Below are 13619 nucleotides of genomic sequence, written 5' to 3'. Positions count from 1 at the left end.
GGAGCAGGGAGGTACTACTGCAGTTGTACAAGGCCTTGGTGAGACCACACCTGGAGTATTGTGTGCAGTTTTGGTCCCCTAATCTGAGGAAAGACATCCTTGCCATAGAGGGAGTACAAAGAAGGTTCACCAGATTGATTCCTGGGATGGCAGGACTTTCATATGGATCGACTAGGCTTATACTTGCTGGAATTTAGAAGACTGAGGGGAGATCTTATTGAAATGTATAAAATCCTAAAGGGATTGGACAGGCTAGATGCAGGAAGATTGTTCCCGATGTTGGGGAAGTCCAGAACGAGGGGTCACAGTTTAAGGATAAAGGGGAAGCCTTTTAGGACCAAGATGAGGAAAAACTTCTTCACACAGAGAGTGGTGAATCTGTTGAATTCTCTGCCACAGGAAACAGTTGAAGCCAGTTCATTGGCTATATTTAAGAGGAAGTTAGATATAGCCCTTGTGGCTAAAGGGATCAGGGGGTATGGAGAGAAGGCAGGTACAGGGTTCTGAGTTGGATGATCAGCCATGATCATACTGAATGGCGGCGCGGGCTCGAAGGGCCGAATGGCCTACTCCTGCACCTATTTTCTTTGTTTCTATGTATACCTAGCTTACGTGTACCTACGTGGTTTGATGTGTTCTGTACCCTAGAGTCAAACCCTACTGTCAGACACCAGATTTTGATCATCTAAATTCAGAAATTCAGCTACTGTCTGTTCCCCAGCTTCTTATGAGACTTTATGCAGACAGCTTAACGATTTACTGAAACTCCAAAAGCAAACCTACATAGAGTCAAAGAACGCTACACTACAGAAACAGGCCCTTCAGCTCATCTGGTCCATGCCAAGCTATTTATCTAACTAATCTCATCAACCTAAACCTGGACCATAGCCTTCCACACCCCTTTCATCCATTACCTATCCAAATTTATCTTAAATATTGAAATCAAACCCATATCATCCACTTCTGCTGGCAGCTTGTTCCACACTTTCACTTCCCTCTGACTGAAGAAATTCCTCCTCACGATCCCACTGAACATTTCCCTTTCACCCTTAACCTATGACCTCTAGTTCCAGTATCTCACAATCTCAGTGGAAAAAGCCTGCTTACATTTACCCTATCTACATCCCTCATAATTTTGTATACCTCTATCAAATTTCCCCTCAATCTTCAAAGCTCCACGAAATAGAGTCCTAACCTATTCAACTTTTCCCTATAACTCAGCTCAAGTACATAGTACATACTGTACTATAACAATAACTTGCATGCTGCAGTTGCAGTGGGATTAAACCAGCACATTAGCACAATGCTTTACAGTATCATCAAGCCGGGTTCAATTCCCCTGCTGCCTGTAAGGAGTTTGCACATTCTTCCCCTGACCACATCGGTTCCGTCTCACGGTCCAAAGACGTACTGGTTGTGAGGTTAATTGGTGGTAGCAAATCGCCCCATGATTAGACTAGGATTAAATTGGGTTTTGCTGGATGGTGCATCTTGAAGGGCCAGAAGGGCTATTCTGTGCTGTACCTCAATAAATAAAAAGCCAGAATAAAACACAGCAGCCCAGTCAGTATCTGGGAACAAAGTAAGGTGTGTTTCCTTTGTCATCAGATGCTGACTGGCCTGGCTTCCATTTGTAGTAGTGTGAAGCACTCGGATGTCACTCTGCAGACCTTGTGCTGCCAGGGCTTCGAGCCCTCCCCACCGCTGGTTCCGCCTCTTCTTCAGACAAATGTCAATACGCGATGTCGTGAAGGTGTAGTGACACTGCTCTGGGTTAATCAGGTTCCTACAAAGAGATTAAAACAGATTGTTAGACAACCTTCAACTCCCCCCATTTATCTTGCTCTGTAGCTGCTGCCATTCTGATGTCTTACCCTGGACAGGTAGCTGAGAACATTGCAGTAACAGAGGCTGCGACACTTTTATGTTCAGATTAGAGAAACCTTCTACTGCACTTGACAGGTGTGTCAAAAACTTAAAGTACAAAGCTGATTGCTGGACAATGGAACAGAATCAGAATGGCTATGACATGATATTGCTGTTGCAACAATGTGGATAGTTGAGATAGAGGAACAAATACTTGTTTTTACGGGAAATGGTGATTGACAGGGGAAGAAACACCAGACAAACAAGCTTTGCTCCCAGCAAAGAAAATGATGGCAAATCAATGGGTGTTGTCTACATGGACTTTAGTAAGGCGTTTCACAAGGTCCCACACTGGAGGCTAGTCAAAAAGATTCAGTCACTTAGCATTAAGGATGAGGTAGGAAATTGGATTAGACATTGGCTTTGTGGGAGAAGCCAGAGAGTGGTAGTAGAGGGTTGCCTCTCTGACTGGAGACTTGTGACTATTGGTGTGCTGCAGGGATCATTTCTTGTTTGTCATCTACATCAATGATCTGGATGATAATGTAGTTAATTGGATCAGCAAATTTGCAGATGACACCAAGATTGGGGTAGTACTGGGCAGCGACGAAGGCTATCATGGCTTGCAGAAGGATCAGCTGGAAAAATGGCAGATGGAATTTATAACAGACAAGTGTGAGGTGTTGCACTTCAGTACGACCAACCGTGGTAGGTCTCACACAGTGAACATTAGGGGACTAAAGAGTGTGATAAAACGAAGGATTGTGGGAATACAGGTCCATAATTCGGGTAGATGGAACTTGTCAGCCTGGGAAGGCGGTCCATCTAAGAGAGGGAAAACTCTGATTTCAAACCTCCGCTGCCTTGCAGCCATACCCACTCATGGGAAAGGCTTCGGGAGTAAACCCTGAGGACAAATCTGGAGCTGGAGTCCCCAAGGCAGTCCGACGTTGTCTTCAACCTCGTTCTGGCAACTCCTGCAACGTCACTGCTGCCAGGCTGCATCGCCCCTTGCCCTTCCCTTGGACAACACCGGTGGTGTGGAGAGGGGATATCTGCTCCATGGGCAACTGCCTGTCTTCCATACAACCTTGCCCAGGCCTGCGCCCTGGAGAATCCAGGCGCAGGTCCATGGTCTTGCCAGACTAACGGATGCCACCACAATAATTCGTTGAACATGGCATCACAGATAGATAGGGTCACGAAGAAAGCTTTTGGCACATTGGTCTTCATAAATCAATGTATTGAGTACAGGAGATGGGATGTTATGTTGAAGTTGTATAAGATGTGAGGCCTAATTTGGAGTATTATGTGCAGTTTTGTTCACCTATCTACAGGAAAGATTGAAAGAGTACAGAGAAAATTTTGAAGGATGTTGCCGGGTCTGGAGGATCTGAGTTACAAGGAAAGATTGAGTAGATTAGGACTGTATTCCTTAAAATACAGAAGTTTGAGAGATTTGATAGAGGTATACAAAGTTATGAGGCGTATAGACAGGGTAAATGCAAGCAGGCGTTTTCCTCCGAGGTGGGTGGGACTACAACCAGAGGTCATGGGCTAAGGGTGAAAGGTGAAAAGTTTAAGGGGAACAGGAGGGGAAACTTCTTCACTCAGACAGTCATAAAAGTGTGGTATGAGCTGCCAGCACAAGTGGTGCAGGTGTGCTAAATTTCAACATTTAAGTGAAGTTTAGGTAGGTATATGGATGGAAGGGATATGGAGGGCTAAGGTCCCGGTGCAGGTCGATGGGTGTAGGCAGTTTAAGTGGTTTCCGCATGGACTAGATGGGCTGAAGGGCCTGTTTCTGTGCTGTATTTCTGTACGACTATGATTCTATGTTCATGGCAGTTGGAATAGAAGAGGTAAACAGCAAATCTACAATTGCTCAAGTTACAGGAAAAAAAACCTGGATGTGAGCACTGAAAAATAATTCTCAATTAATCTGCAACTATTTCAAAACTCAGCTAGATAATCTCACACAAAAGTGATGCAAATCTGTTTAAAACACACACACAGTTTTGTGAACAAAACAGAGGAGCTCAGTAGGTCAGGCAGCATCTATGGAGAGGGATAAATAGGTGTCTCGAACAAAGACTTCATATTATTTTATTGTAGTATATAGGGGAGATACAGATTTGTTTCACAGATCTGGACTGAACTGTAGTCAGTGGCAGCCTTGTCCATTTTCTATACCAAATCTCTTGACAAGAACTCTATACAAACATTAAAGAGGATGTAAGAAAAAGAATTGGAATTGCTGTACTGAGATACAGTGGTAAGTTTGTCTTGTGTACTGCTCACACCGATCAGATAATTGCAGTGCAATTAGGTACCGCAAGGGAAAAACAATTAGACAATGCTGAATGAAGAGCAACAACTACAGAGAAAGTGCAGTGCAGGTAGACAATAAGGTGTAAGAATTCCCGCAGCCAGATCTACTTGCCTGGCGTGTTTGATATAACACCCTATAGAAAGCTTCGTACATACCACTAGATGTGTGAGCTCTAGAATTTAATTTGTGGAACTACTTCCATGAACAGCCCAGACAATCAATGTGTTAAATGAACATTAGTTATACATCAAAACACAAGTAGGAGTAGGTCCTATACTCCTTGTATTCTACTCTGCCATTCAACATCATGGCTTGTTTGACCATAAAACCACAAGACATAGGAGCAGAATTAGGCCATCTGGCCCACCGAGTCTGCTCCGCCATTCAATCATGGCCGATCCTTTTATTCTATCTCCTCCTCAACCCCAGTTCCCAGCTTTCTCCCCGTAACCTTTGATGCCATGTCCAATCAAGAACTTATCAATCTCTGCCTTAAATACACCCAATGACCTGGCCTCCACAGCTGCACGTGGCGGCAAATTCCACAAATTCACCACCCTTTGGCTAAAGAAATTTTTCTGCATCTCTGTTTTGGAAGGGTGCCCCTCTATCCTGAAGCTGTGCCATCTTGTCCTAGAGTTTCCCACCATGGGAAATATCCTTTTCACATCTACTCTGTCTAGGCCTTTCAACATTTGAAAGGTTTCAGTGAGATGACCCCTCATCCTTCTGAATTCCAGTGAGTACAGACCAAGATCCATCAAACGTTCCTCGTATGATAACCCTTTCATTCCTCTAATTATCCTTGTGAACCTCCTCTTACCCTCTCCAATGCCAGCACAACTTTTCTAAGATGAAGGGCCCAAAACTGTTCACAATACTCAAGGTGAGGCCTCACCAGTGCCTTATAAAGTCTCAGCATCACATCCTTGCTCTTGTATTCTAGACCTCTTGAAATGAATGCTAACATGGCATTTGCCTTCCTCACCACCGACTCAAGCTGCAAGTTAACCTTCAGGGTGTTCTGCACAAGGTCTCACAAGTCCCTCTGCATCTCAGATTCCTGGATTTTCTCCCAGATTAGAAAATAGCCCGCACATTTATTTCTACTATCAAAGTGCATGACCATGCAATTTCCAACACTGTATTTCACCGACCTTTGCCATCAAATCTACTTCCCCGCCTGATCCCCAGAACCCTTGATTTTTCCACAGTCTAAAAATCCCAGCCTTGAATATATTCAATAATTCCAAAAATTCATAGCCCTCTCCAAAAGAACATTCAATAATGCCTCTTTTTGGGCTAAAGTGGCCAACCCATTATTCTTGTATGATGTGCTCAGTTCTAGATACTGAAATCAGATGAACATCCAAAGTCATCTACTGTCAAGGCCTCACGTTTCTTTAAAACTCTAGTGAGCATTTTTTACTTTGAGATACAGCATGGGAAAGGGCCCATCCAGCCCAATGAGTCCACACCACCCCATTATACCCATGTGACTAATTAACCTACTAACCCATATGCCGTGGGAATGAGAGAGGAACCGGGAGAACCCAGAGGAAACCCACAGATCCCTTACAATCGATATCCTATCTCCAATGCAAGTGCACTTTGTGTAAACACAATTAAAACCATACATAGGACAGCAGGTATGATATTACAGAAACCTTGTCAATTTGTCACTGAACTTCTGTATTCACTGTTACAAGATTCTTGAACAGACATCTTGTACAATATAAATTATTGATCTCACTGCATCTCGCTTTCTCTGGAACTGTAGAACTATATACGGCACCTGTTGATCACCTTCCCCTTGTACTAAATTACACAATGTACTTAAGTTGTGAAATGATCTACATGGATGGCATGTAAAACAAAGTTTGTCACTGTATCTCTGTACTCATGACAATATCTCAATGTCTCTATCTCTGGAGATAGCTTATCTACCGATGTCTACTATAAGTCTACGAACTCTCACAGCTACCTGGACTATTCCTCTTCCCACTCTGTCTCTTGCAAAAATGCCATCCCCTTCTCGCAATTCCTCTGTCTCCACTGCATCTGCTCTCAGGATAAGGCTTTTCATTCCAGGACGAAGGAGATGTCCTTTTTTAAAGAAAGGGGCTTCCCTTCCTCCACCATCAACTCTGAGTCACATCTATCAGAAGTGCATACGGCTGGGCGATCTGGAAGACCGTGTAAGGAACCTGGAGCAGCAGCTGGATGACCTTCGACTCATAAGGGAGAATGAGGCGGTCATAGATGAGAGCTACAGGGAGGTAGTTACACCTAGGCTGTCGGAAGCAAGTCGTTGGGTGACAGTCAGAGGGGGGAAAGCGAAGGTGAGCAGACAGGTAGTTGCAGAGCACCCCTATCGCCATTCCCCTGAATAATAAGTTTACCGTCCTGGATACTGTTGGTGGGGACGACTGACCAGGTGTGAGCCACGGTGGCAGGGCCTCCGGCACTGAGTCTGACCCTGTGGTGCAGAAGGGTGGGACGGAGAAGAGGAGAGCTGTCGTCATTGGAGACTCTATAGTCAGGGGAGCAGACAGGAGATTTTGTGGACGTGAGAAGGACACCCGCATGGTTTGTTGCCTCCTGGGTGCCAGGGTCTGGGATGTCTCTGACCGGGTGCACGACATCCTGGTATGAGAGGGAAAGCAACCAGAAGTCATGATACATGTTGGGACCAACGACATAGGCAGGTAGAGGGATGAGGTCCTGAAGTGTGAGTTTCGGGAATTAGGCAGAGGGCTGAAGAACAGGACCTCAAGGGTGACGTTCTCAGGATTGCTGCCAGTGCTACATGACAGAGATGGTAAGAATTGAAGGAGATGGCAGTTGAATGCGTGGCTGAGGAGTTGGTGCAGGGAGCAGGGTTTTAGATTTTTAGATCATTGGGATCTCTTCTGGGGAAGGTGGGACCTGTACAGATTGGATGGGTTGCACCTGAACTCGAGAGGGAGCAGTATCCTTGCAGGTAGGTTTGCTAGCATGGTTCGGGAGGGTTTAAACTAATTTGTGAGGGGGATGGGACCCAGAGCGATAGAGCAGTGAATGAAGTGCATGGAGTAAAGCCAGATCTAACATACAGAGAGGCTTTGAGGAAAGAGAAGCAGAATAAACCGTGTAAAGACAGTAAGGTAGGAGGGCTGAAATGAGTGTACCTCAATGCAAGAAGCATCAGGAACAAAAGTGATGAACTGAGAGCTTGCATACATACATGGAATTATGATGTAGTGGCCATTACAGAGACTTGGCTGGCACCGGGGCAGGAATGGATTCTCAATATTCCTGGATTTCAGTGCTTTAAAAGGGATAGAGAGGGAGGAAAAAGGGTAGGAGGGGTGGCATTACTGGTCAGGGATACTATTACAGCTACAGAAAGGGTGGGTAATGTAGCAGGATCCTCTTTTGAGTCAATATGGGTGGAAGTCAGGAACAGGAAGGGAGCAGTTACTCTACTGGGGGTATTCTATAGGCCCCCTGGTAGCAGCAGAGATACAGAGGAGCAGACTGGGAGGCAGATTTTGGAAAGGAGCAAAAATAACAGGGTTGTTATCATGGGTGACTTTAACTTCCCTAATATTGATTGGCACCTGATTAGTTCCAAGGGTTTAGATGGGGCAGAATTTGTTAAGTGTGTCCAGGATGGATTCCTGTCACAGTATGTGGACAGGCCGACCAGGGGGAATGCCATACTAGATCTAGTACTAGGTGATGAACCGGGTCAGGTCACAGATCTCTCAGTGGGTGAGCATTTGGGGGACAGTGACCACCGCTCCCTGGCCTTTATAATTATCATGGAAAAGGATAGAATCAAAGAGGACAGGAAAATTTTTAATTGGGGAAAGGCAAATTATGAGGCTATAAGGCTAGAACTTGAATTGGGATGATGTTTTTGTAGGGAAATGTACTATGGACATGTGGTCGGTGTTTAGAGATCTCTTGCGGGATGTAAGGGATAAATTTGTCCCGGTGACGAAGATAAAGAATGGTAGGGTGAAGGAACCATGGGTGACAAGTGAGGTGGAAAATCTAGTCAGGAGGAAGAAGGCAGCATACATGAGGTTTAGGAAGGATCAGATGGGTCTACTGAAGAATATAGGGAAGCAAGAAAGGAGCTTAAGAAGAGGCTGAGAAGAGCAAGAAGGGGGCATGAGAAGGCCTTGGCGAGTAGGGTAAAGGAAAACCCCAAGGCATTCTTCAATTATGTGAAGAAAAAAAGGATGACAGGAGTGAAGGTAGGACCGATTAGAGATAAAGGTGGGAAGATGTGCCTGGAGGCTGTGGAAGTGAGCGAGGTCCTCAATGAATACTTCTCTTCGGTATTCACCAATGAGAGGGAACTTAATGATGGTGAGGACAATATGAGTGAGGTTGATGTTCTGGAGCATGCTGATATTAAGGGAGAGGAGGTGTTGGGAGTCCTAAAATACATTAGAACAGATAAGTCCCCGGGGCCTGACGGAATATTGCCCCGGCTGCTCCACGAGGCGAGAAAAGAGATTGCTGAGCCTCTGGCTGGGACCTTTATGTCCTCGTCGTCCACGGGAATGGTACCGGAGGATTGGAGGGAGGTGAATGTTGTTCCCTTGTTCAAAAAAGGTAGTAGGGATAGTCCGGGTAATTATAGACCAGTGAGCCTTACGTCTGTGGTGGGAAAGCTGTTGGAAAAGATTCTTAGAGATAGGATCTATAGGCATTTAGAGAATCAAGGTCTGATCAGGGACAGTCAGCATGGCTTTGTGAAGGGCAGATCGTGTCTAACAAGCCTGATAGAGTTCTTGGAGGAGGTGGCCAGGCATATAGATGAGGGTAGTGCAGTGGATGTGATCTATATGAATTTTAGTAAGGCATTTGACAAGGTTCCACACGGTAGGCTTATTCGGAAAGTTAGAAACATGGGATCCAGGGAAGTTTGGCCAGGTGGTTTCAGAATTGGCTAGCCTGCAGAAGGCAGAGGGTGGTGGTGGAGGGAGTACATTCAGATTGGAGGATTGTGACTTGTGGTGTCCCACAAGGAAAACAACAGGAATTCTGCAGATGCTGGAAATTCAAGCAACACACATCAAAGTTGCTGGTGAACGCAGCAGGCCAAGCAGCATCTATAGGAAGAGGCGCAGTCGACGTTTCAGGCCGAGACCCTTCGGGGTGTCCCACAAGGATCTGTTCTGGGACCTCTACTTTTCGTGATTTTTATTAACGACCTGGATGTGAGGGTAGAAGGGTGGGTTGGCAAGTTTGCAGACGACACAAAGGTTGGTGGTGTTGTAGATAGTGTAGAGGATTGTCAAAGATTGCAGAGAGACATTGATAGGATGCAGAAGTGGGCTGAGAAGTGGCAGATGGAGTTCAACCCGGAGAAGTGTGAGGTGGTACACTTTGGAAGGACAAACTCCAAGGCAGAGTACAAAGTAAATGGCAGGATACTTGGTAATGTGGAGGAGCAGAGGGATCTCGGGGTACATGTCCACAGATCCCTGAAAGTTGCCTCACAGGTGGATAGGGTAGTTAAGAAAGCTTATGGGGTGTTAGCTTTCATAAGTCAAGGGATAGAGTTTAAGAGTCGCGATGTAATGATGCAGCTATATAAAACTCTGGTTAGGCCACACTTGGAGTATTGTGTCCAGTTCTGGTCACCTCACTATAGGAAGGATGTGGAAGCATTAGAAAGGGTACAGAGGAGATTTACCAGGATGCTGCCTGGTTTAGAAAGTATGCATTATGATCAGAGATTAAGGGAGCTCGGGCTTTACTCTTTGGAGAGAAGGAGGATGAGAGGAGACATGATAGAGGTGTACAAGAAAATAAGAGGAATAGATAGAGTGGATAGCCAGCGCCTCTTCCCCAGGGCACCACTGCTCAATACAAGAGGACATGGCTTTAAGGTAAGGGGTGGGATGTTCAAGGGGGATATTAGAGGAAGGTTTTTTTACTCAGAGAGTGGTTGGTGCGTGGAATGCACTGCCTGCGTCAGTGGTGGAGGCAGATACACTAGTGAAGTTTAAGAGACTACTAGACAGGTATATGGAGGAATCTAAGGTGGAGGCTTATATGGGAGGCAGGGTTTGAGGGTCGGCACAACATTGTGGGCCGAAGGGCCTGTACTGTGCTGTAGTATTCTATGTTCTATGTTCTATGTTCTAACTCTGCTCTCAAACGCATCTCTCCCATTTCACGCACATGTGCTCTCACCCCATCCTCCCGCCACCTTAGGGTTCCCCTTGACCTCACCTACCACCCCACCAGCCTCCAGGTCCAACATATAATTCTCTGTAACTTCCGCCACCTCCAACGGGATCCCACCACTAAACACATCTTTCCCTCCTCCCTCTTTCTGCTTTCCACAGGGATCACTCCCTATGCGACTCCCTTGTCCATTCGTTCCCCCCCCCCATCCCTTCCCACCGATCTCCCTCCTGGCACTTATCCTTGTAAGCGGAACAAGTGGCTACACATGCCCTTACACTTCCTCCCTCACCACCATTCAGGGCCCCAGACAGTCCTTCCAGGTGATGCGACACTTCACTTGTGAGTCGGCTGGGGTGATATACTGCGTCCGGTGCTCCCAGTGCAGCCTTCTATATATTGGTATTGAATAGGTAGTTAATTTCTTGTTTAATAGACTAGATACAGTTTGTTAACTGGAAAGTAGCCCATTTATCCCTGTTCCTATCAATTAACTAATCCGCTAATCATGGATTACCCTCAATGATAAACCCATTCAAAAAGCAGAAGCTCTTGATCCATCTGCTCAATGTGGCAAACAAATCACAGCCAGGAGCTCGAGGGACCTCATTCTGCACATCACCATTCTCCACGTTGCAGTTTCAGTACTATAGCATGCCACGCAGTTGAAGCAAATCAAGAATATGCCAGACTATTCACATCAATTAAAGATCTGCTCTGGTCAATAATATAAAATGCTCATGAACATTTTACATTCTTTCCAAACAATCCTCTGCTAACAATGTGCTTCAGCAACAGGAGCTCTGCTATGACCTACCATCTGTTGAAGCTTCTCACAAACAATGCAAATTCCATGCCAAACATTTACAACACAGCTGGTCTTACCGAACTTTCACCTGCCACTTGAAGATGGTGTTTGGTCCACTGTCAGGGTGGATACGCAGAAATGGCTCGTGGCTTTAAAACAAAACCAGGACATTAGTTCAGCAAATTCAGTCTGCTTGTTAATCAATCATATACATATAGTACCAAAACTGGCTCATATGAAGTAGTACAAAGTCAGAAAACTGTATTAATGAACGCTTCTCCTCTGAAGTACAAACTAGGCTTCAGTACATGCCAATGCCAGCTGAAATTCAGTTCTACTGTGAGTCACAAAATGTAATGACAGTGTCACCTTTTGCAAAATAGGATTTATCTTCAACTTGCAAATCAACTTGAACGAGTGAACAGGGTTAAATTGAGCCTCTTCCGGGCTTCCTGTTTGGGTGAAAGGGTAATGATGAGAAAATCCCTGTTCATCTCAATGGTGGCAGAATTATTGAAAACTGCAGAGAGTGGTGAAGATATGGGATGCCCCATTTCATTAACAGATGTGACGAAGGAAGTTATAAGAATACAAAAGCACTAGTTCAGCAACAGATCACTACACACAAAATGTAGTAGTGGCCTCAGATCAGCTGCAGATGCCAGGGAAATCTTGGAGAAAGTTCAAGTAAATGCAATCAAAATAATTAGAGGTCTAAACCAATCAACATAGAGAGAAACAGGTCTCATTGGTGCAAGGGATCTGATTCTGATCCCTTGCACCAATTTTCTACTGATTTAAAAGGAGATGGACAAAATAACCAAAGTACAACCATTCTCCTGCAGCAAGTAGCTGGCATTGGAAATACATCAAAAAGCTGGAGGAACTCAACAGCCAGGCAACGTCTCTGGACAGTTGACACTTTGGGTTGCTTTAAGACTAGAGACATCAACTGTCCATTTCCCTCCACAGATGCTGTCTAACCTGCTGAGTTTTTTTTTTATATAGAGGGATACAGCAGAGCACACAGACCCAACTATACCCATATAACCAATCAGCCTAATAATCCATGCCTTTGGAATGTGGGAGGAAACTGGAGCACCTGAAGGGAACATATATGGATATGGGAAGAACGTACTAACTCCTTACAGACTGCAGTGGAAACTGAACCTGGGTCAATGGCACTATAATTGTGTTACACTAACTACTACACTGCCAGGTCACCCAAAACTGAAGTTTGTTTGTATTTTATTTAGAGATACAGTGTGGAACTGGCCCTTCTAGCCCAATGAACCGCACTGGCCAGCAACCCACCTATTTAACCCCAGCCTAATCACACTACAATTTACAACGACCAATTAATCAATTAACTGGCAGTCGTGGAGGAAACTCACGCAGTCATGGGGAGAAAGTACAAACTCCTTACAGACAATACCAGGAACTGAACCCGAGTCACTGGTGCTGTAAAGCAATGTGTTGAACTGCTATGCTACCATGCCACCTCTTCCAGCTGTCTGTGTGTTGCTCCAGATTTACAGTATACACAGTCACTTGGAAATGCATTGACCGATTGGCAGTGGATTTCAAAAGGGAGTTTATCAGCACTTGAAAAGGGAACAAAACACAGCTTTGAGGGAAGGGTAGAGGACTGGGACGGCGGAAATGTTCCGCTACAAACCTGAAGAGCCGTTGGACCTCCTGTTCAGTTACCGTTCATTGCCCAACAGTGTGTTCAGGTTAGGAGACATGGAAGTTGAGTTGATGAAGGCAGAGCTTTGGATGTGCTGCATTTGGATTTTAGTGAGGTATTTGATAAGGTTCCCCATGGTAGGCTCATTAAGAAATCAAGAGGCAGAGGATTCAAGGGAACCTGGCTGTGTGGATTCAGAATTAGCTTGCCTATAGAAGCCGGAGGATGGTAGTAGATGGAGTGCATTCTGCCTGAGGGTCTGTGACCTGTGGTGGTCTGCAAGGACTCAGATGAGGAAGTGAAGGAGTGGGTTAGTAAGTCCGCAGAGGACATGTAGGTTGGTGGTGCTGTGGATAGTGTAGAAGGCTGAGATGTCGATAGGTGCAGAGCTGGGCTGAGAAGTGGCAGATGGTGTTCAACCCAGAAAAGTGTGAAGTAATAAGAGTTTGGAAGGTTGAACTTGAAGGCAGAATACAAGGTTAATGGCAGGATTCCTAGCAGAGTGGAGGACAGAGGGATCTTGGGGTTCACAGATCTCTCAAAGTTGTTGCACAAGTTGATAGGGCAGTTGAGGTGGTGTCTAGTATATTGGCCTTTATTAGTTAGGGGAGTTCAGGAGCTGCAAGATAACGTTGCAGCTTTATAAAACTCAAGTTAGACTACATTTGGAGTATTGTGCTCAGTTCTGGTCATCTCATTATAAGAAGGATGCAGAAGCTTTTAGAGAG

The 13619-nt window shown here is 45.3% G+C and overlaps 1 protein-coding gene across 6 annotated transcripts in view; it reads right to left on the bottom strand.

Annotated features, from left to right (window-relative positions):
• Positions 1-13619, bottom strand: part of usp19 (ubiquitin specific peptidase 19) — a 215667-nt gene that overhangs the window by 98566 nt on the left and 103482 nt on the right. For all 6 annotated transcript variants that reach the window (XM_063068283.1, XM_063068282.1, XM_063068287.1 and 3 more), the window contains 2 exons: positions 11279-11350; positions 1671-1786 (listed from right to left, as the gene is read on the bottom strand). In XM_063068283.1, the coding sequence (XP_062924353.1) occupies positions 1671-1786; positions 11279-11350 (188 nt within the window). The remainder of the gene's footprint in view (positions 1-1670; positions 1787-11278; positions 11351-13619) is intronic.

The sequence above is a fragment of the Mobula hypostoma genome, chromosome 15 (genome assembly GCF_963921235.1).
Source record: "Mobula hypostoma chromosome 15, sMobHyp1.1, whole genome shotgun sequence".
Classification (NCBI taxonomy): Eukaryota; Metazoa; Chordata; class Chondrichthyes; order Myliobatiformes; family Myliobatidae; genus Mobula; species Mobula hypostoma.
The sequence above is the reverse complement of the archived record's forward strand: the minus strand, read 5'-3'. Positions and strand labels throughout refer to the sequence as shown.